We start from the raw sequence: 24,894 nt of genomic DNA, 5'->3' as shown, positions 1-24,894 counted from the left end.
CAGTTGACAGTGAAGGGTTATTAAAATGCAACATTACGACTAAGAAGAACGCGTTTTCATTGATAAAGTCCATAAAACAATCTACCGCATGACCTATTTCCTGGTCGTGTTTCAGTGATCAGAATTGGTCCCCTAAAATTGTGTGATTTAATACTATTTGATTTCTTTCCATGGAGTTATTCAAAGAGTCAAATGTATATGTCAATAAGAAAATTCAAAGCTGCATCAACGGAATTTATGCAAAATGGTCACGAAAAATTTCAGCAAAAGAGTGCGTATGCGCCAGATAAGCCGTAGCTGTCGTTCTCCGGATCTGCTATTCCATATATAAACCTATCTTATGTACTTAATTTTTCAATAAATACAGGGTGTCTCAGTTAAACGTTTCAGAACTCCTAGTAGGGGTAGAGTGTATCCTGACGACTTGAAATCATATAGCAATGCGGGGTAGGAAATGCTTTCCAGAGACGGTAGATGGCGTTGCTTTCCAGTGCGTTGGCCTCTTCGGTCACCCGACCTATCATGTCTTGCTTTTTATTTCTGGGGTCACATGAAAACGCTGGCTTATGGCACCCCTGTTGACAATGCTGAGGAGCTGGTTGGAAGAATTGCATTAGCTGCCGGAGAAATTCGAGATATGCTTGGAGTATCGCTGAATGTTCGGATGTCCATGCGCCGGAGATGTGAGGTGTGCATTGTAGCCGGTGGCAGAAACTTCCAACACTTACTTTGACCCATGTACCTTATGCTTATTTCAATGTATTATTAAAACGATTTTTCACTTACGATCTCTTTCCTTTATGGTGCTTCTGTGTACATTACCGCCTCAGGAGAGCATTCCCGACCCCTCATTGCTATATGATTTCGAGTCGTCAGCATGGGCGGACAAAGGCCTAGGCAAACTAGGCACGTGCCTAGGACCCGTAATTTTTGGGGCCCGAAAATTAGGTTTTTAATTTTTATAATAAATTTTTATTTTTATTTAACAGACAAACGTGATATTCATAATTATTGCTGAAACGTATTCAAATTATGTCGAATCGTTGATTGATAAAGTCGACAAGTGTTCCCGTGCTTATATGCATCTACGCCCGCGAGTGTCGATGTGTGTAAACACGATCGAGCCTCTCGCCTATCGAGCCTTTACTGCGCACGGGTTCAAAAAGTCAAACGTAGCTATTTAAAATCAGTGTCTCCTGAACAAATTGCATTTTATGTGAGTTGTGATTGAAAATTGTGCAATTATGACTTAAGTACCTAGACTTGATTGCAAATAAACTGTTTTGGATTCATAGTTAACACTTTCTGGAATTCCTAAAATAAAAATGTAAGTTTTTATAAAAGTATTACAGTACTTAATTAAAATAATATATAATATAAAATACCACAAATTGTGATTTTGTTTGTGATTGTGATATTGAGTAAAAATAAAATTAATTGAAGATCATTTTCTTCTTTCTTTTTAATACGTGGTCTTTAAAATGAGTTCCTATAAACATTTAAGTGGAAGTGAAAAAAAAAAAAAAACGAAAAGCAGATCGAGATAAAGTGGCAAAACAAATGAAAATATCGTTGGACAAATTTTTAACTGTAGATGGAGAACAATTACAACAATCGTCATCATTTTCACAAATTTCACCTGCTCAAACTCCAGAAACATCATTTGTGTCCGAAACTATTCTGCAAGAAGACCAGCATAATGATGAAACTAAGAGTTTTGTAAACGATATTGCATTATGGCCAGAATCTTGGCAAACAATAATTCTGGTGGCCAAGGCCAGAATACTTAACAGACGCCATGCAATTGTATTATATAAAAAATCCACCAAAATCAATAAATGGATAGTTGGAATCATCTTTTATTCGATGCAACGAAGGGTCAAAACAAATCACAAGAAAATTAACTATTGCCTCCTTCTTCAGAGCAATTAATAGTGGGGAAAAAGTTAAAAGAGATTGGTTGGCTTATACTGAAACCAACAACTTATTGTACTGTTACGTCTGTAAATTACTTTCCAAGCAAACAGCGCGATGCTTGGACGAATGATAGGAAAAATGTTCAAAAACAATTGTCAGAGCATGAAAACTCCTGTGACCACATTAACTCTACTTTAAATATTATAACAAGATCTAAAATTACCGGTCACATTGACACTGAATTGGAAAAACAAATTATAAGTGAAAAAAATATTGGAGGGAAGTACTTAAACGTGTGGTAGCGACAATCAAATTTATTTCTTCATACTCTTTAGCGTTTCGTGATAAAAATAAAGTGTTTTTTTAGTGAAAATAATGCTAGTTATATAGGTGCTGTAGAAAAATACTTGATGAACCACCACTAGATGGCATTGTTAACTGTTAAAGATTCTTGTTAAAAAGAGACATCTACGCCTTTGGAATGTAGTTGTAGTTGTAGCAGCCTTTTGTCCTGTATATTTAATGTGATAATATATTCTTCTGTTGTCACTTAACCCCTTGGACTGGTTATTGGCATGGGCGGATCGTGAATTTGTGGGGCCCTGGGCTGAAACTACTTTGAGGCCCTAATAGCCATTTTGTCAAAAAACTGTTTTCTATAGTGATGTAGATAAGTGTATAGAAAAAAATAAGACAATAAAATAATTTTATTTATTTTTATTTGTCTATACAAGCAGCAACTGTACAGCATTATTGCAAAAGAAATTGACAGGTTATGTGTAGTTATGTTATATAAATTATAAAGCAACCTTTCTGCATTTTTGTGCTGCAAATTCTTTATTTGCTCATCACATTGTAAGTTCTTCGTTAAATCACAATTTATGGAAAGAACTGATAAATGATTTAGTCGATGGTTCGACATTGTTGTCCTATATTTGTTTTCTATATATGACATCCTGGAGAAAGAGTGCTCAGCTTCACAGCTAGTGATTGGCAAACTTAAAAAAAATCCTTAAGATAGTCTAGCAATTTGGGAAAACGTCCTCAAATTTCTTTTCATAAATTAGCATAAAAATTTCACTGCAAGAGGTGTAAGACTCTAACTTAGACTGAAGTAAATAAGATTTTAACTGAATGCACTCATTCACTAAATGATCGTCTACGTCATCTGGATAATAATCAACAATACGAGTATTACGTACACTTTCCAGATCTATGTTTTCCATATTTTTGTCTTGCAAATCCATTAAAAATTGGAATTTCTTGCTATACATCTCATAGACTTGGCTCCTTTTGTTTAAATCCATAATCAGCTTATCCAACGCAACGTTTAGCTTGTCCCTTTTTAATTCTTCTGCGCCGTGTACTGAGAATTTATCTGTAGACTTATCTGAAAATTTTGGAGTAATGCGTCTCTTGTTTATGTCATTGCAGTCTATTCCCACACTAGTACTTAATTTTTTAGCTTTCTCTTCGTAATCCTATAGCTTCATATCTGATTGGTGCCTTATGTTGCTCACGAAGTCTTTTAATGATACAATTAACTTGTTGCCTTCACGTGTCAACCACACTAACATTGATTTCTTATATTCATTAGAATTTTCATGATTTTCTAAACAAGCTCCTATGTGTTTCCTATCAGAAAATCTGGTTATGTATTGAGAAAGGATTTTAGAAAAAAGTTTGCAAGTCAAACAATAAACAGTACCAACCGTGGTTGAATAACATAATCAAAATTTTTCCAGTGATTGACCATTTTTCATTTTCTTAATGAAATACCTATTTGAAAATGTTCTGTTTTGTTCTTTGTATTTCTTTATTGAAGCTGAATATATATTTTTCGGATCTTTATTTTAAAAGTCAGTCATTTCATGTGAGAGTATGTCATTAATAAAATCATTATTTAGCAATTCTGACCACAAGCCAACGTCAACATATTTCTCAAGCTCAAACTTAATATTCTCTAAATTTCTTTCCGCCTCGGTATTACCGTCCTCTTGCTGAACACCAATATAGTTTTCAGTGGGATCAGAGAGTTTCTGGTACTCAAGACAGTTATTAGTAAACTAAACAAGTTTATCATTGACGACGAGAACAGAAGTGCGGTGAAAAAAAACTAAATTACGCCGGGCGTTAAGTCCCCCGTAATAGACGCGAAAAAATACACTGACCAAAAACAAGCGACGGGTAATTCCCCGTTCCGTTCGATAGACGCGCACATGCATAGGTTGATTGATTTCAGCGTTGCCAACCTCATAATATAATTTTTTTTAATATTAGATATTTTTTTTAATTCAAAATATCACCTATTGTTTTCAGTGGGGACTGGGGCCCTTTGTTTCCACGGGGCCCTGGGCTGCAGCCCAAAGAGCCCTTATGTAGATCCGCCCCTGGTTATTGGAGTAGTTTTCTTTATTTTAAGAAAATCAGATAAATCTTCGGTGTATTTCATAACCCATTAGAATTAATTAAACTCGAAAAGAGAAAGGTGCTTTGGAATATTTATCCGATTTCGATCCATTTATGCGGGAACACATGAAAAAATATGCAAACTGCGGCACCGGAATTATAAACTATTTGTCGTCTACAATATGTGATGAATTTATTTCTATTATATCGAAAGATTTACAACTCACGATAGCGAACGAAATAAAAGAAGCCAAATTTTACTCTCTAATTATTGATTCAACACCTGATATATCTCACGTAGATCAGCTGACCGTCATTATTCGCTATGTTCTTCCAAGTGGTATAAAAAAAAAGATTTTTGGGATTTCTACCTATATTTTCTCATACTGGTGAATAGTTGGAGAAAGTTATTTTAGAATTTTTAAATAATATGGATTTAGACATCACTAACTGTCTGGGACAGAGTTATGATAATGCGTTTAATATGCCAGGTAAATATAAGGGACTCCAATCCAGAATAAAACAACATATTTTTTCTGTCCATTTTATACCATGCGCAAATCATTCATTAAATTTAATTGGAAACGCTTTTACCGAAAGTTTCATGGAGATGACAATTTTTTTTCAATTTAGTTCAGGTATTTTTTTCAAATTCTGCACATAGGTGGAATGCATTACAAAAATTTTGTAAGAGCAAACACTTGACTATTAAACCCGTTTGTGACACCAGATGGTCTGCTCGTTCCAATGCTGTGAAATCCTTAAAGGAAAATTATGAAGAAATTAAACATTGTTTACATTATTTTTCCTCAAACAAATATGAAAAACCATTAACAAGATCCGAAGCTGCCGATTTACATAAAAAACTTGATACATTTGAGTATGCACTTAATTAAATGTAAATAATTAATAATTAAATGTGAGTAAATTAAAGTTACATAGTTCATAATGGGATAACAATTTTTATACCTTACGACTCAAATCTTTTTTAACCAATATTGAATTAAATAATAAAAGTTAATAGGTTACTGAGGGAAAACAATTTCTGTTGCATCAGATTTTTTAATGAAACTCGGATATTTTCGCGTCACTGACTTCAAATCTGCAATCTGTTTCTTTCTCCAAGCTTCAGTTTTATTTATTCAAATTACATTTTAGTCTATTTTTTATCGAAGTGTACAAGTTTAAAAACGTTATATATAATAGGGTTTTTTATATATAGTGCGACAAACTTCTAAGGAAGTTAGTGCAATTATATCAAGTTTGAAACTGTATTGGAGCTCATACACGGAAGTGTGATCATACGCAGCTAGGGGCGCATCCGTAATGAGAACTGTTTCTTACTGTGCTTCTGAACGAGTTATAATAAGAAAGCAATCTCCTGAAACGATCCTTTGCTCGACATTTCTGAGCATAGGTTCCTATGCAATTTTAGTCTTGATAATGTGCTCTGACTCCCATAATAGTCTGTCACTACATTTACACGAACCCCTGTTATACATAACGTTTTTAAACTAGTACATTTCAATAAAAAATAGACTGAAAATGTCATTTAAGAAAAATCTGTAGCTTTAAGAGCTAAATTAATTTTAGATTTGAAATTTGCATGCCAGAATTAAGCAAGATCAGGTATTTGTATAAATACCATGAAAATCCCCCCCCCCCCTTAGAAAATATAAAGAGGATTTTTTTACACGGAATTATTGTTGGATAAATAAGCTCTTAGGGTGTAAAAAAATTATATTTTCTTAGATTAAGAGAAATATGAAAAATAATATATATTTCGATTAACCTATAATAATCCTTAATACATATTTCTATTATGTTTGACAAAAAATTAACACATTGGATGTTTAACTTGATATTTAAGCCAGAAAAAAATATTGAAACCTGATGAGCCATTAAAGGGAGAGACGAGATCAAAATTATTAAAACTTGTAACAAAATTATAAAACTGTATGATTTTTAGAAAAAACTGAGAAGAGATTCCTAAAGCAACTATTAAAAACGCTTAAAGTTTCCCCATGCAGTCAAACTGGTTTTAATATTTAATACTACCCTCCACAATCATTCGTCAATTAAATATATATACCCAGAAATGATTGTGCTCTTGAAAAAATCCAGATTTTTCGCTAATTGCGATCCGAAAATTTTTGGAAATCCAACATCCAGAAGTTTCAAGAAATCATCGATCACATTTATGTATACAAATTCTTCTATATTATATTTAAAAAGGCTAGAACTAGAATTTATACTTGGCATCTCTTTCATTTGTAAATATTTTTCTGCTAGAATAATAAATGCGACTAGAGATAAAAGTAAACTTATACATAATTATTAATTTAAATTATGCTGCATATAATTTATTTAGAATTTCATGTTGGGAAAATGTCAATGATTTAAATTTATAAAGACATTAATTTTTGAAGTGGGTCATTAATGATTTTACTCAAGAAATTTTCAGGATTTTTGAGTTGGGTTCACAATCACCTCTGCACAGGAAATAAGTTTATATAAGAAAAGCTATGACTATTGAACATTCATATTTTCTGGAGTTGCATGTATCATATTTTAATTAAATAAAAAAAATTGATAACAATGTATTTGAATGCATTTTATATATGTTTAGATTCTGTTAAAAGCACAATGGAAGAAGACGGTTTTGTACTAAAAACTTGTATTTCATATCTTTCCAATGACGATATTACATCCAGGGATACATGGTTGGATCGTAAGTATTGTTACGAATTTGTAAATATGTGTGTAAAGTTTTGTGAATATTCTTTTGATATGAGGCTAAATATCTAAGCGAGCGGTTTGATTAGAAAATTTGCAAGAAAGTCGCGTAATTTTAACGTCGATTTAGAGAGAAAATAAAGCGTAACGTATTTCTTATGAAAAACTCGGTTTGGCGGTATTTTTGCCGACATGGCGATAATCTTAGCTATTTGGCGATGCTTGCCAACAAATCTAGCGAGAAAAGGATAGTTCTGGAAAATTCGAGTTTCGAAGCGATAGGGCCAATATTTACAACATGCGGGAATAGGACAATGTGCGAGAATATAGGACAATTTGCAAGAACAATATGCGAGAAACGTCTGGAACCGTGTCAAAAGTTACAGGGTTTCGACGCCAAGCCTATAAAAATAGGAAAGTGCCACACAAAGTAGAGAGTATTAGTCTGCTTGTGTCTGCAAGTGTTCTGATCTGTGAGTTCATTGAGTCATCTGAGGTTTCAAAGACTGTGTTTTGATGTAATAAGCTGTTATTTGAGCTGCGATTCAGTGCTAGAAACAACAGTACTGCCTGGAAGATTCTGCTAACACATTTTAAGGGTTGTTTTATTTATCTCCAATCAAAATGAACCCATGTGCTCGGTACAGTATTCTCTATTAATATGTAATAAATTACAACTTATAATAGTGTTCTGAGTTTACCCCGTCTAAATATATATTTTTAAAGCCCTTTATCAAAAAAGAAGTAAAAAAGTATACGCTTTTAGTTCTCAGATTAATATTAAAGCAAGCAGAAAATATCTAAAGTTGCGGAATCACTAGTTAGAACAGTGTTTCCCAAAGTGCGGTACCGTTTCGCCAGGGTACGCGTTCTTATGCAAAATATCTTGTAACAAACAAAAATTTCAAAAACTTTTATTTAAAAACAAAGCAAGCCATGACAATTTACGATTACGTATTTTTATATTGACTACTTTTTGCAGAGTTAACAGTTAATAATAAGTGGCATCAACAGCCAGTTGTCATTTTTAACTTTTGTGCAATTTTTTTATGGTAAAAAATACATTCATTATTTTATGAGTGGTACACAGCGTTACAAAAAATTTAAAAAGGGTACATAAAAGTCATAAGTTTGGGAAACACTGAGTTAGAAAAAACAAAAAAAATAACATTGTATTAAATCAATTATGAAAAAGACATGCATTTATTTAAAAAGGCACTAGTATTTTCTATCACTCTTTTCAAATCAAATTAAAATAACTAAATTCGTTATTGAAAAAATATGCTTCCCTAGTAACCATTTTCAACGTTTGTATAGTTTACTTTTAGTTTTCATTTAGTATGCATATACTAGCCGAATAAAGTGTTTTTATAATTATATACACCAAAAACAAATTCATATAGCTAGACTAGAGATCGAATTCAACTGTCGGATATGAAACCTAATTTAAGATTGTTAATGTTAAAACGATAAAAAATTAAATATTTTCAAAATGAAGTAGTTTTTTTTATCAGTTAATACGTTCCTTGTTGTCTTTATGTACTTTATTTATGAAGTCCAAAGAAAATCGATCATTTAGGTTCAATTAAATTGGGAAACACTGGTCCATAATATGGATTTATTAATTGAATCTGTCTTTTTTTTTTTTTTTTAGGTATGCGTAATTTAGCTATGTCCTGTGCTATGGTTTCTTTAATATTGCTTGCCTTTTCAACTCCTTTGGGGCTTTTAGGATTGTATAAAAAACAGATAAGCACCATCATGGTCAATGGAGTGATGTATATTTTAGCAGGTAATATGTATTCTATACATAGATAGATTGCTCAGCAATGTTTAGGCATAGTTGACTCTCATGATATATAGATATTGCTTGAATTAGGCTTAGCCCGAAAAAAAATGTAGACTTTTTTTTTTTTTTTTTGTCTAAATCAAAAGAAACGTAATGTAGATAAAAAAAAAATATTTTGTGCATTTTTTTTCCTCAGCAAGTTGAAAAAAAATTACTGTTGTTGTCGCCACAGAGTATGACAGGTAATTTTTAGCTGAGAAATATTCAGTAAAATTATAACTCTATTTTTGAATGACATTTTTATGGTAAATCGCTTGAAGAATTTCTCGCTGGAACTATTTGTCCCATTGTATTTTGCCTTTTAAAATTACATTCTTTAAAATTATGTAAAAAATTGTATACCTTGTAATTCAGTTTCTTAGAGCGTTATTAAATAATGTAATAAAAAATGACTAATATTTACTAAAAGTTATTTTTTGCATTGATTTATCTTTAGAAAAACGGATATTATAACTGTGAGCAAGACTTTTAAATTTGCTTTAAAAGTTCTCGAGATATAGTGAATTACACGAAAAGTAAAAATAGCTTTAAGAGGACCAAACTTTGGACAGCTCTCCTGATCAAACTATTGGGATTATATTTCCCAGTTGTCTGCAATTCCCTATATTTTGAGGGTCAAAAAGCCGAATCCGTTGTCTTGTGATTAACAATTTTAATAGTTTCATTTATTTTAGGACGATGAAATTGTAATGTGCAATTTACCATTAGATCTGACTCAACAAATTGTTTGGCTCAGCATATCCTCCTTTGAATCTTGTGCCATAAAACTCTACATTCAATCAATCAATAAATTAAAATATTGTCCCCTCAAACTATTAAAAGTGATCCCTAGAACGTGAAGATTCGATCAGAAGTTATTCAAGAGTAATAAGTTTTTTTGTGGAGCACTGTACATGAACTCTTTAAAAATAATTAATAAAATTTAAAAATAATAAGCCCTTTCAAAATTAATTGTAAACTTGAAATTTGTGAGAAAAAAAAATAATTATAATATTACAGAGTACAGTAGAGTACTATATACTCGTAGTAATCCTTCAATGCTAATACCATGTGTGCAATCTTGTTGAAAATAATTGACTGGGCTTTTAAATGAACAAATATAAATATATAAAAACAATTGCAATATTTATAAGATTTTTTGACCCAAATGAAAATCTTTAACCCCTTCAGCGCCTACAAATGAAGAAAGAGGTGGCTCCCCAGGTACTAAATATACTAAAGAGTACTAAATACCTGATGTGGGTACGAGAGCACTTTATTTATATCACGTCAGTTTCATCTTGAGCCGCTAGAGTCAGAAAGGCTCGTTTCACATTTGTGAGTCGTGAAGGTAGAAACATGTCATGTATATGTCATCGCGATCCTGAAAGGGTAAATATTATTACTAAATAATTCTCGGTTTTTGAAAATATTTACGAGCACTAATAATGTAGTATAAGTACCTTTTCACTTTAAAAAAAATTACAAATTATTTTTTATTTATAAGAAAATATAATTTTCTTTAAATAGAAATTTTGCTCTAATTTCAATATCATATAGAATGCGTTGACTTAAGATAACAAAGCTATGAAGATGTCTAATCTGAGATGACGTCGATCCCCTCACTTACCTGCCTCCTGAAAATGTTTTAATGATCATATGTTTCTGACAATTTTTGGAGCAGTGAAAGAAATATATGGAGAAATTTATATTACCATGAAATGTATACAGTCAGTTACTAAGAGCAACAATTTGGAATATTGCCGGCCAGGTGGCCGAGCGATCAGCGTGACTGACTGTGAAGCCAATGGTTGCGGGTTCGAATCCCGCTCAGGGAATGGATGTTTCTCTCTGTGTGTTGTTCTCTGATGTGTGAATGTGGCCCATATTATAAACGGGTAACTGTGGCGTGGGTAATGTTGCTCGCCTCCGTTACCCGGTGCCTACCGGGTAACGTTAAATGAGCAACACTTCCGGCGGCTTCGGAGGTAAAAAGCGAAAGTTCAGTGCCTGCCGTTAAAAAAAAATTGGAATGCGTTTCAATTCAAAGTAAAATAGTGCAAACAACTGGTCGCCATTAACAACCAAAACATTGCATCAATTTCTTGAACGGTATTGGTTAAGTGATGTAGTTCAACCTCTGGCGATTATTTTAATTAAGACATTATTCTCTTTCTTGTGAGAAGATGAGGGGATTTCTTTAAATATTTTACTTATTGTAAAGAATTGGCTATAATCTTGAACTTCTCCGCTTATAAATAACAGAATTTAAAAATCTATTTTCTTCCAACTGCAAATGGTCCCGCAGTGGACTGATCGTTAAGACACGGTTCCCAGCAGATCACCGAAGTCAAGCATCACTGGCTACGGTCAGTGTGCGGGTGTGTGACCACTTGGATCAGTCGGCGTAGGGACCGAGGGTGTGCGGTATGGGTCCTCGTTAAACTGTGCTACCGTAAAGTGCTCAACTTCGCGTGCAGGTCGTCGGGCTACAGAAGCGGAGGCGCCACCCACTCTGCAGAGGATCAAAATTGTGATGGCATGTCTTCGGATCATCCTCCGGGATGTTTCCCAGACCGTCGTCAATAGCCCATTGTGCAGCTCTAGTGCGACGTAAATTAACAACAACAACATCCAACTGCAAATGAACTCTATGAAAAATGATGAAACGAACGCATGACGCACAAAAGATAATTGCTTCAGAGGGATGGCCCCATGCTAACCTTATTTGTTAATTGCGTTTATGTCAATAAAGCCTTTCATTGGTATTTTTCCCTGTATTTTCCCAAACTATCAGCAGATGGATGCAAAAATCATAAGTTCCCCATAGACATTTAAAAAATATTGTAGTTGGTGTTTAGTATAATTACCACGGCCTTTATTAAGGGTTGAACAACAAATAATTATTTTAGAAACATCTCCTTTAATCAGGAAAATACATATACAGTTTCTCGCATAAGTTATCAAAATGACTGACTAAACCACAGATCCGACTATGAAATTCGAGATTTACTTCAGTATCTTCCTTTATGTTTACCCCAGAGGATTTTCATTAAACATAAATCTCGTCATTATACCAGGCTCTCTACAACACTTTAACCTTTATTAATTATTTGTTGTCTCATAGAATTATGCTACTCCGTGCTTTCTGGGTTTATGACGCTCGGTAATGGTTAGATATCTTTAATGTTTCCCCTAAGATTACCAGATACCTTCTGTCTGGAGCCATTTCGTTTTTGAGATAATACCAAAATGTCTTCATTTGCATCTCTCTCCGCGTTAACAATGTAATTCTATTCTCACTTATGACTTTAGAGTAATTGTAACATTATGCTATAACGTTTGAAGTTGATTTTGTCATTCAAAGTTGTGATATTCTTAACCCATTTTTCCTAGATTGCTTAAATCATCAGTTTCTCTCTGAAGCTAATTATTCGACTCATTACGAAATAAAAAAACTTTCGTATTTTTTTATTATTTGAAAATTCAATATAATTAAATTATCTTAAAATCCAATATAATTAAAAAAATTCAATGAATTAAATTTTATTCAATGTTTTGAAATATTTCAGTTATTGAATAAAAAATAATAAATGATAAATTTTTTTTTGTATTTCTCGCATATTTTAGTTTTTTTATAACGTATTTTGGTCATAAAACAACAAAATCCTCTGAAACCCAAATAATAAAATGTTAACATGCCATAAAACTTTCCATAAAAAGTTATTTAAATCAAATTTATTTTGCTCTTCTAACAATTTTGCAATGTAATTAAAAAAAACTTTGACAAACGAAAGTAGATCCAACTATAGTTTTATATAGTTAATTGCTTTGTAAAGGCATACAAACTGAAAACAAAATCGACCAACTAGAGTAGATATAATTATATTCTTGCATAGATAATTGTTTTGTAAAAGCAAACAAACAGATAAAAAAAATCGACTAATAAGAGTAGATCCGATATAGTTTTGCATAGATAATCGCTTTGTAAAAGCATACAAACAGAAAGAAAAAAAAACGACCAATGAGATTAGATCCAATTATACTTTTACATAGATAATCGCTTTATAAAAGCATAGAAACAGGAGAAAAAACGACCAACGAGATTAGATCCAATTATATTTTTACATAGATAATCGCTTTGTAAAAGCATGCAAACAGAAAAAAAAACTACCAACGAGATTAGATCTAATTATATTTTTACATGGATAATCGCTTTATAAAAGCATACAAACAGGAAAAAAAAACGACCAACGAGATTAGATCCAATTATATTTTTACATAGATAATCGCTTTGTAAAAGCATGCAAACAGAAAAAAAAACACCAACGAGATTAGATCCAATTATATTTTTACATGGATAATCGCTTTGTAAAAGCATGCAAGCAGAAAAAAAACGACCAACGAGATTAGATCCAATTATATTTTTACATAAATAATTGCTTTGTAAAGGCATACAAACAGAAAAAAAAACGACCAACGAGATTAGATCCAATTATATTATTACATGGATAATCGCTTTGTAAAGGCATACAAATAGGAAAAAAATCTTAAATGATTATTTTAATTTATAAAATTTCAGTCATTATTGCTCCCTATATTGGACGCTGGGCCCTGTAGCAGAATTTACAGGGTCAATCTGTGGCACAATCTTCATAATTTCGAATTTTGTCTGCAACCCTAACATAATCAGAGACTAACTAAAAGTTAGGCTTAATCATCTCGGAAAAATTCAGAAATCATTAAGTTAGGCATAATTAGCTCGGAAAAATTCTACACGAAACAAAATGTCTTTAAAACTTTTTTTTATTAAAATTTTTTGTAGACTTTTGTCTGAATGGAATTTAAGTTCAAAATGGAATTTGAGACCCTATAGTCTATACAGTTAAGGAACAAGCCACTGAGTTTTCGGAAATTTAGAATTTATTACTTAATTTTTCTTATCTTCTAAAGTTTTTATTTTTCAAAATTGCAGTTCACTAATTCGGAAATTTTAAAAATCATCACTTTTCGTTCACTTATATATCTGCAGATTGACAAACAAATTTTGTCTGAAACAAATTGTAATTGAGTAAGTTTCGAAATCAAATTTTTTGCTACAGGGACGCTGCGTTTCAAGAGGTTTTATTTCAGATAAGTCAGCCTATAATAAGGAAAGTATTAAATTTTTATTCAATTTTAGATGCCAACAGGTTTTGTATGGGCTGAAATCTTGATAAATTTTACTTTAATACATTTTGGACAAATTAAGAGGAATATGAATGCACATTATTATTGCCTGTTTCATATGAGTCGAAAAAAAAAGCTCTGCAGCCTCATAATTTCTAAATCTATTCTGCTGTCTCGTCACTCACATTTTGTGAAATAGATCTGGAAAATATGATAGTCTTCCCAGATCTATGGTAGTCTTTCCAGATATGGTAGTCGGAATAGGCATAAGATGTGTGATAGACTAATGCATTTATGCTTAGATAAGATGTTTTTTATTTTATTTTATAACCGTCGTTGAACAGCCGACCCAATTTTCAGGTTTACGACTACTATTGTTCAACTCCATAGCCTTGTAATTTTGAACCCAATCTAGAAGACAAGGGAGCTCCTGGATAGAGCGTGTTGGGAGAAATTTGCTTTTTTGATGGAACTAACCTGCGTTTGCGTTACATGGAGAGGAAGACCGCGAGAACCTCCAACGGTTAGCCTGACTGCAAAGGGATTCCAACCCATGATCCATCTACCAATGAGGATATTTCACGTCAGCTCTGTGGTCGGTGCAAGCCGGATGCGGATTCTTATCGACCACTCATCGCTGGGATCCGAACCCGGTCCACTTCATTGGAAGGCGAACGTTCTATATCCTGAGCTGTCGTGGATGTTTCTACTAATTTAATACAATATGTATTAAGTTAGAAAACTAAAACATATGGACACTTTTTCCAGAATATAGGAGCTCAAATGCCACTACCTTAAATGATATATTGTGAATCCTTGGCAAAAGTGTAGTAAAAAAATGCACATCAAATATTGCAAAATAGTACTTAAACGGGAAATAAAGAAGAACGTTAACGAAATATAACAGATTGCTAGTGAGGAAAGTGGAGTAAAAAAGACCAAAATCAATTTTATTACCTGATATATCTTACTTAGAGACTTAATTAAGATAAAAATATAGAAATAATACTTAAAAAAATTAAGGTAAAAAATAAAAGGAATACAGAAACAAAATTGTTGAAATGGCAAAAAAAGCAACTAAAATTGATGAAAATTCTGATTGTGAAATGAATTGGTTTTTATTTTCTTTAAAATATCTCATACGTAATTTTTCTTTTCTTTTATAGGTGTATTTGGAACTTTCAACTTGGCATTCATGCATTTCAAAAGAGCAAAGCCAGCAGATGGTTTCTACACAAGTACTATCCTTGATAAAAATTTGCCAGAAGATTATATGAAGGCAAGAATTTTTACGGTAGGTTGGCCGCCTTCAGCTGAATGGGCGGGACTCATTGTATGTATGATTGGTAGTCTTTTTTGGTTGCTGCTGGCAAAAATCTATAGACTTCAAATATTAAATCCAACTTAGAAGTTTATTAATTTTGATTGAACCACTTAACAGATTCTAGATGCTTCTCCTTCAATCTGTCGTATTGATGTTTCATCTCGTAAATGAAATCGTGCCTGAAATTGACAGTTTTTAAACGATCAACAAACATCGGAGATTCAGGATGCTTCAACTTGAATCTTTCATCTTGATATTTCATCTCGTAAATGAAATCGTGTCAGAAATTGACAGTTTTTAAGCGATAAACAAAACAGATTTTAGATGTTTCCTTTTGAGTCTGTCATCTTGATGCTTGGACATGGAATTGAGTTAGAAATCGACAGGCTTTGAATGAACATCAAAACATAGTTACGATGTTTCCTCTTGACTATGTCATCTTGATGCTTCATCTTAAAGAAAGCGATTTAATAAAATTTGGCAAATTTTGAATAAACCAAAAAAAAAAAAAGTTTCAAGATATTTCTTGAAGTTGTTATCTTGTAACTTCATTTTGAAGATGGAATTGAATTAGAAATTGACATAATTTGAATGAACAGTAAAAATGGTCAGGATTCTTCGTCTTGAATCTGTTATTTTGATGATTTGTCATCTCATAATCTTGAAAGAGGAATTGTGGTTGAAAATTGCTAACTTTGATTCAGAAACAAAGCAGTTCAAGATGCTTCTTCTTGAATTCGTCATCATGATGCTGCATCTTAAAAATGGATTTGAGTTAGAAATTAGCTTATTTTGAATGAAAGAAGGTCGGCTTAGACGTGATGATTGAAGACAAGACTGATTTCAAACGATTAGCAAAACAGATGCGAGATGTTACTGCTTGAATCTGACATCTTGATACTTCATCTTGAAGTTAGAAATTAGCAGATTTTGAATTACATCAAAACAGATATAAGATTCAGAGATACTTGAACTTAGAGATGGAACTGAATTTGAATAAACTGGAAATTAGCTGATTTTCAATGAAGGAGCTACGACTGGATGTAATGGTGGAAAACAAGAAATTTTCAAGTAGCCTAATCTTGAGGACTACAATAAATAAAATTGTGTTAGAAATGAAATGATTTTGAATGAGGAACCAAATAAATGAAGGATTTAAGATGCTTCATCTTGATGACTAGAAAAGAAAATTTTGCACAAAGTAAATGCTAGATTATTTGACTTTTTCGAAACATTCGCAACTAAACTGCTTGTATTGTCAAAATACTAATTTTTTTTTTTGCTCCTTAAAGAACAAGTAGATGAATCAATAACTTTTGACATCACCTAATTAAATCTTTGTAAGAGTAAGTGCCAAAAAGCTCTAGTCTTATATTTGTAAGTCTGTTTTGCACTTTATTTGTCTTCCACAATTCTTTCAATTGATAAATAATACATAGAATTTTTTTTAAAAAATGGAATCTTGTATAAACTATTCTCCCATTTGCAAAACAAGAGGTAATACTACACGTAGTTTTATCCGATGTGTTCTGTTTCATAATTCGGATTTAAGTACATTATTCTACTTTCAGTGAATAGTTGAAAGATCCTAGAAATGTTTAAAGAGAATTATATAATATTATAATATACACAAGAGATAATAATATACGCAAATTTCTCCTTATTAATAATAATAATGTAGTGGTACAGTGCGTAATCTTATTAATTATCCATACTCGAATAGAAACTGAATAGTTTGCAGTAGAAGTTGGAAATTTCATCATCGTACTCTGTACTCTAAAGAGAAGTGGTTAATATTGTTGATTAGAGCTAAGCAAATACTAAGTCTTTCAAAACAGATCAAATAATTAGCAAGTAACAATCATGTTTTCATACTTATCAAGGGACCAATATCAACATCACTGCACAAGTAGATATTCATTTAACCAAAATCGGTATGAACAACTACGTATATTACGCTATTATTAGTTATACGAACAAAAGCTTGATTTGTACATTAAGACTTATGTGCTTTTTTAACAGAAACAATGGGTTCTAGTTTGATAACATGTAGTAGGAATCCTACATAGTCTCAACCGTCAGAGTAGTGTAAACAGAGAGGAAAAGTGTTAAAAACGATTTTTATTATTATGTTTAATTTTCACTAATAAACTGATGGTGAATATTTGCACATTTCTCAGTAATATATTTCAAAATATCATGTATAAGGTCGTCCTCTAATAAGAGAAGAGGTTATAGCGGATGCTATTATAGAATTTCAACTTTATTTCCTTGACCAAATTATGTTAATACAATCATGCTATTTACATTTCAGAAAAGCTATTTAGAATTATGCATTTTTAAATATTTGAAATAAATATATCCATGTTTTGTTTAATTATATTGAAAGAATTTTTGGGCATCAACCAAATCAGTTTTCTACAACTTAAGCAGCAATAAAAGTTTTTTTAAAATCTGAAAACAATCTGAAACAATAAACTGATGGTGTTTATTTACACATTTCTCAGTAATATATTTCAAAATATCATGTATAAGGTCGTCCTCTAATAAGAGAAGAGGTTATAGCGGATGCCATTATAGAATTTCAACTTCATTTCCTTGACAAAATTATGTTAATACAATCATGCTATTTACATTTCAGAAAAGTTATTTAGAATTAGACATATTTAAATATTTGAAATAAATATATCTTTGTTTTGTTTAATTACATTGAAAGAATTTTTGGGCATCAACCAAATCAGTTTTCTACAACTTAAGCAACACTAAAAGTTTTTTATTTTTAAAATCTGAAAACAAATAAAAGCACTGGAATTTTTTAATTACCTATCCCAAATTACTAACCTTATAACTTAAATGTTTAGAGCTTTTGAGAAAAATCCGTAGAAGTTTTAACAGATATCAAGTGTTTGCCTTTAAAACGTAAGCTTTTTTTTTTTTTATTAAAGACATTTTGCTGTCTATAAGAGTATCCTAAAAAGTCTTTTAGGAGCAGAAAAACACAGAGGAAAAGAAAATTAAACAATTAACCTAAAATTCCAGCTGGTTAGGAAAGAGTGCTCTTAATTTATTAACAAGGCTATTAAAAAAGAATTTACATTTAACTATGAAGTCTAGTTATTTCAGCCGTTTACTGCGACTCTCAATTAGAATCCGTTCTAACTGCACAGCAGTAAGTAACCAAATCATGCAAATAGGTATCAAAGCGAATCAATCAATCAATGAAAAGCAAATCAATGTATCACCAAATAAGTTGAGTGAGAAAAATCAACGCTTTACTGAATTAGAAAATGAACGAATCTATGAATTAGAGAATCAGAGGATGAGCAAACAAATGATAAGGTGGGTCAATAAATGAGTGACTCACTGAAACGGTAAATCAAGGAATCAGTGATTCCTCAGTTTGATGATTCACTCATTCAATGATTCATTGACCTACAGATTCGCTTTCTTAATGTATACTAGTTCGTTTTGTTAATTTGCTTGTGATTTGATCATTCACGAATTCGTTGTTCCACAGATTTGCTGAGTTGACTTACTCATTAAGTGTTTTGCTGATCTATTTATCGATTTGCTAATTCGTTTTATTCTACGCGTAGAAATCAATTTTTATTTCGGTTATTTGCTGTCTACTGTTGTATGTGTAATAAGAACAGGTTCTAACTGGCAGTCGCAGTAAGGAGATCAAATAAATTTTATTTTAGGTCTTTCCTGACCAAAGAGATCAAATAAATTTTATTTTAGGTCTTTCCTGACCTTTGTATTAAGAATGATAAAGTTCGAATTCTCCCAGAAATTTCACATTTTTTTAATAATTTAGCGGAAAAACGAATTTTTGTTGTATATAACAAGTGAGTACAGGGTAGCTCTGTGACTTATAACTAAGGTGTTCAGATTCATAAACCATGATTTAAGGACAAACCAACGGAGCGTTCTCGAAAAGTTTTATGATATGAGGACACCCACATAATTACGGAAAATATCAATTGATATGTGCATCAAATACTTTTTTTTATTGATAACTAATATTAGGTGCAGAACCATCTTCGTCGCATTTGATTTCATTACCAAGTAGTTTTGAAATATCATATAATATTTTGCACTTGAAATTCAAGTAAAACGAAGGGTTGCATCATGGTTATGAAAATTTGTTTATTTTTGCTGAATTTATTTCCAAACAAGCAAGGCGTTTTCATCTGTTAGTTTCAGCATGGTGTGTTTTCGCTTTTCGTGTGTATTTTCTGCAAGACAAAACTATCTTGTTCGAAAAAACAAAACAAAAAACATGCTCTCTGTTTTTTGATATTTTACTGCAAATTAAAAAAAGATTGTATGTTTTCGGGGAAATTTGAGTTCACATTTTAAAATTTGGGGACATTTTCAGTCCTCAATGAGTGTGAAAGTCATTGAGGACAATTAATGAAATTTGAGGACTGTGCTCAAGATTTACGTCGCCATGTCACCTTTGTAATAACTTTTTAATCGAGGCGACCCAGGTTTAAACCTTGTTTAAAGTTGCTAAGCATTGCCAACCGGCTCAGAGCAAGCATGGAATACATATGGCAGAAGCATCATAGTAGTCGTGGTGGCTCAGGGGAAAGAGCGTTCGCCTTTCAATGATGTGAGCTGGTTTCGAATCTCAGCAATGGCTGTCCGATACAAATTCAACACCCGGCTCGCTCTGACCACAGTGCTGACGTAAAATATCCTCAGCGGTAGACGGATCACGGGTCAGAGTCTAACCGTGGAAGGTTTTCCTTTCCATGCAACGCAAATTCAGGTTGGTTTCACCCAAAAGTCCTCCAGAAAGGCAAAATTTCTCCCATTACTTGATCCTGGAGTTCCCTCGTCTTCTGGATTGAGTTTAAAATTACAAGGGTAGTCGTAAACTCAAAATTGGGTCGGCTTCTTAAAGTGCTTAATTTTCCCCTTTTCGAAAATGAGATTTTTTTTTTACCATGTCGATTTTCACCACGTATAATGCAAAAGCGTGTTTTCAACCACAATCCATTTCGGCGTACCGTCTGTCCATAGCGTATGAAAGAGCCAACCATTTTACATATTTGATGAAATACATACGAGTGCGCATGTGCGTCCAATGAGCTGTTTGATGAAATACGTCAACTCTGAGCTGGATTCGATGAGATTCTTGCAATCTTATGAGCAACTCTGCTGCATTCTGCAAGATATTCTCGATTTCAGGCTTCATTTTAACCCTCCGAAATCAAACTGAAAAATTTCTCTATCTTTTTATGGTGGCTAATATGATCAAGAAAAGAGTTATTTTATCACGATCATGCGAAGTCTTTGAAAATTATTTTGCATTTTGTTAATGTATATAGTGCTTAAAAATTTTTTTTGAGTGCTTAAAAAGTACTTTAAAGGTGCTTATTTTTCGTTGAGAGATTTGGCTACTCACCCTGCATGAAATGTAGGCTGTAGGGGCTGCGCAGACATAAATGAAGATATTCGCATCATGCCTTTCCTAAAATGAATTGAATTATGAATGGAATAAATTATTATTCGAAATGAGTTATGAATTATTTAAGCTGTTTTAAATATAGCCAAGGTGTTCCGTAATAACTGTTCTTAATATATATTTTTAGAATCGTTCTCAGAATGAAGTAAAAAAAAAGTATGTACATTAGGGATCGCAGATTAATGTTAAAGTAAGGAAAAAATTAAGACACTAACGAATATCACTACTGAGGAAGACAGGACTAAAAACACTGAACACTTTTTTAATTGCTGTAAGAAACAATGAGGAGTTGAAAGATTAGTATTAGGTTGGTTTTTATGCATTTATTTCTATCTTCCTCATTTATGATTTCTCATAACGCTAATGTTTTTTTCTTACCTAAGTGTTAATTGCAAATCATAATAAATTGACTTATTATTTTCACGAGTATTCTAAAAATGCTTATTAATAGCATTCATTATGCAATGCCTAGTATATTTTATCTCTAAATATTAAACATAAATATATTTATTCTTATGTTCTTATCTTTTATAAAATGAAAAGTGTCATAATCAAGGCATTGTTTCTCGAAAGAGTAAATTAACTAAAGCCACCACCAAACCTGATTTACCACAAGTCACAAGAGCTCTAGGCTTAAGTCCCCCCTAACAACTTAAAGATTCCTATTCAAATCAATGCCTGATTAAACCAACTCTAAGAGAAGAGAGAAGGCCTTCGCGCTCATCATTTCAGTAGTCGGAAGAAACGAACACAAACTGCGCAGTGTGGGATTGAAGAAATGTTGTCTCAACGTTCGGACTACTAAAGTATCCAATTTCTGGTTTGTGGTAACCCGTGCGAAGGCCTTCTCTCTTTCAGGAGGTGATGATTACTCTTTAATCAGACCCTGGTTGCCATTTTGCATTTTTTTTCTTTCAAAAATCGATTATAGGCTCAAATTTTATGGCAATCAATTTTTTCAATGTCGCATTATAGAATCTTATCTCAATCCATCATTACAGGATCGAATTGAATGCGTCATTGTATTTAAAAATTATATTCTTTCTCTTATTTTTAATAAAAAATATAATTTGTTAATACTAGTAGTATTTAATAAAATTTTAATATTTTTTAAAAAGAAATTAGAGATATCCAGGTACTTTTGCGGATTTCGATATTCTATTTTATTCTATAATTCGCACGATGTCGAAATTTATAAATTAACTAATAATTTATTATTTTATATCAAGCTAATATTTGTATCGCGAAAAATGTTGAATTTTATTCATTTCATTGTTACTGCATTAAATTATTGTTGATTGTATTGAATGGTATGTAGCAATTCATTTATAAAATTCAAATAAAGACAATTCTTACTTTTTTATTGTTTCTTTTTCATTACATAAAGAGTATTATAACTATAATATATGTACAGTAAGTCAAAGAATTACAAGAAGTTCTTTTAAAAACAGATCTGTACAAAAATGTTCTTTTCCCCGTATTTTTATATAAAAATGAAAAAAGAAAATGCCCTATTTTTAGAAAATAGTTTTTATTTCTTAGCATATTTTATATTAAATTAATACTGATATTTGTATCAGTACTTATTCAAAATACCTCTCTGGAGTCACAACAGATTCTGTAACGCAGTATTAGAATAATCGAAAAACATGTTGTAATTCAAAAATGATTGTTACTTCTATGTCATTAAGTTCTTCAAAATTAAAAAGTGGTGGAAAATGTCCTTGTTTTCAATCAGTTTTCGAAGAGGTAAGAAACAACATATATTCCAATTTTAAGGAACGAATACAAATAAAATTGCAAATTTTCTCAATTAATCCAGTTTCAAATATTTAGATTTATCTTGAGAAATTATTCTTATTGTAATTATATTTCATTTCAGTTTTCAAACTCATTTTCCTCTGAAATTCTCAATTGTTTGATTGAAAAATAGTATTAAATCTAACACAATCTTGATTATCGCAAAATATATTTATAATAAGACTGTATACATAATTAGTTTAAGGCATGATTTAGTCATGTCAATAATTTGCAATACCTTAAAGAATAAAATTTTCACTATTAGCAAACTATTTTACTACTACTTTTTAATTCTATATGTGTTTGGTGCGACCCGACTTTTTTCATATCCAGTGCAATTTTCAATAGTTATGTAATAATCTTATGACGTACTTAAGATTGCCTTTTATGCAAACATGCCAAAAAGTTAATTAGCAATAAAAATATACATCTATTTCAATTCAAAGGAAATTTAATTCAACTTTTTAAAAATGATAAGAATATTTAACTTTACTAGTCTATGAAATTTTCTTAAAAAAAGTATCCTTTTGACAAAAGTGGAAATAAATGCCGAATTCAAAATATGCTATTAGTTCCGTTAAAAATCCTTTTGACAGAAATGAAAATTATTAAAGTATATTAAGAAATATTATTAAAAATTTTATAAACTATACTAAATAACTACTACAATTGCACTGAAGTAATAGTACCTAAATGTGGTTTCATTCAAACATTTAACAATTAAAAAAGCACTTCAATCATTTACTTGAAAGTGATAAATAGGAAATTATTTTGTTACACTGTAAATAAATCGCCAACAAGCAGTTTTTTTTTTTTTTATTGAATAAAAAATTATTTTGTTGAATTGTATAGAAATCACCTTTAATAAATAGAAGGAAGTTATTTTTGGTGTTTAAAAAAAAGAAATGACATAAAAAAGATTTATTGAATTAGATTTACAGATAGGAAGAATTTCATTTTAACTATTTTTTAGTTTTAACTATGATTGATAAGAGTTTTCTTTTCCTTTTTTTTATATATATATATATAAATTTTTTGCACCACAAAATTTATTTGTAACGGTTTTATATGAAAAAGTGGGAATCATTATTTCTAAATATAGCTGACGAAATCTACAATAAGTAATCGAACAGTCTTTTCAAAAAAATTCAATCCGAAACGCGCAAATTTAGAAGCATAAATGGGGCTTACATTGCCATTTATAAAATAGATTTTAATTAAGGTATAAGTGCTATGCAAAAGTGTCTACTTAGATTTATAGCACAAAATTCTTATTCGCATTTCCTTGTCTAATTTAATTGCAAATTTTTATTTGACCCTGATTATTTTAATCTATCTAAATGGCAATTTGCGATTTTTTTAAAAAAATATAATCTTTTACATTACTGGATTAACTTAAAACAGTTTTCTTATGAAATAGTAAGAGCCACATTTTCTATAAATACACATATACATCTGGAAATATAAAACTTTTTTTTGTCCAAACTACTCAAAATAAAAAAAAGAGGGCACTAACATCACCTAAAGTGCAACTACCTTTTTCGATCTGATCAAGTCCCGCAGTGGACTGATCGTTCATATTGACCTGCAGATCACCGAAGTCAAGCATCACTGGCTGCTGTCAGTGTGCGGATGGGTGACCACTTGGATCAGTCTGCGTAGGGACCGAGGGTGTGCGGTATTGGTCCTCGTTAAACTGTTCTACCGTAAAGTGCTCGACTTCGCTTGCAGGTCGTCGGGCTACCGAAGCGGGGATCCCCTCTGCAGAGGATCAAAATTGTGATTGCATGTCTTTGGATCATCCTCAGGGATGTTTCCCAGACCGCCGCCAGCCAGCTCTAGTGTGACGTAAATGAACTAAAACAACAACAATCTAATCAAAATCAACTATTTTTCCAAATTGGACTGATCGTGAAGACACGGTTCCTAGTAGAATACCGAAGTAAACCAGCACAGGCAGTGATCAGTAAGCGGGTGGGTGAATATGAATTCTAGCAGCAGTGGCTTGCTGATATACGTATTCTGCTTCCGGCTCGCACCAACCACCGAGCGGAACTGACGTAAAATATCCTCAGAGATAGATGGATCATATGTTATACTCTTCTAGCTGTAGAGCTAACCATGACAGATTTTCGTGGTTTCCCTCTTCATGTAACTTAAATACGAGTTAGTTCCCTCAAAAAGTCCTCCATGAATGCTAGTTTGCTGCAATGCTTGATCCAGGAGTTAACTTGT

At 31.8% G+C, this 24,894-nt stretch overlaps 1 protein-coding gene across 1 annotated transcript in view; it reads left to right on the top strand.

Annotated features, from left to right (window-relative positions):
- Positions 1-15,894, top strand: part of LOC107449740 (uncharacterized) — a 40,499-nt gene extending 24,605 nt beyond the window's left edge. Inside the window, exons 3-5 of the mRNA XM_016065370.4 lie at positions 6,956-7,057; positions 8,717-8,854; positions 15,226-15,894. Coding sequence (XP_015920856.2) covers positions 6,956-7,057; positions 8,717-8,854; positions 15,226-15,467 — 482 coding nt within the window. The 3' untranslated portion in view covers positions 15,468-15,894. The remainder of the gene's footprint in view (positions 1-6,955; positions 7,058-8,716; positions 8,855-15,225) is intronic.
- The last annotated feature ends 9,000 nt before the right edge of the window (positions 15,895-24,894 follow it).

The sequence above is a fragment of the Parasteatoda tepidariorum genome, chromosome 7 (genome assembly GCF_982258835.1).
Source record: "Parasteatoda tepidariorum strain Cologne lab strain chromosome 7, Ptep-v5.0, whole genome shotgun sequence".
Taxonomy (NCBI): domain Eukaryota; kingdom Metazoa; phylum Arthropoda; class Arachnida; order Araneae; family Theridiidae; genus Parasteatoda; species Parasteatoda tepidariorum.
This window is presented reverse-complemented; position numbering and strand designations above follow the sequence as displayed.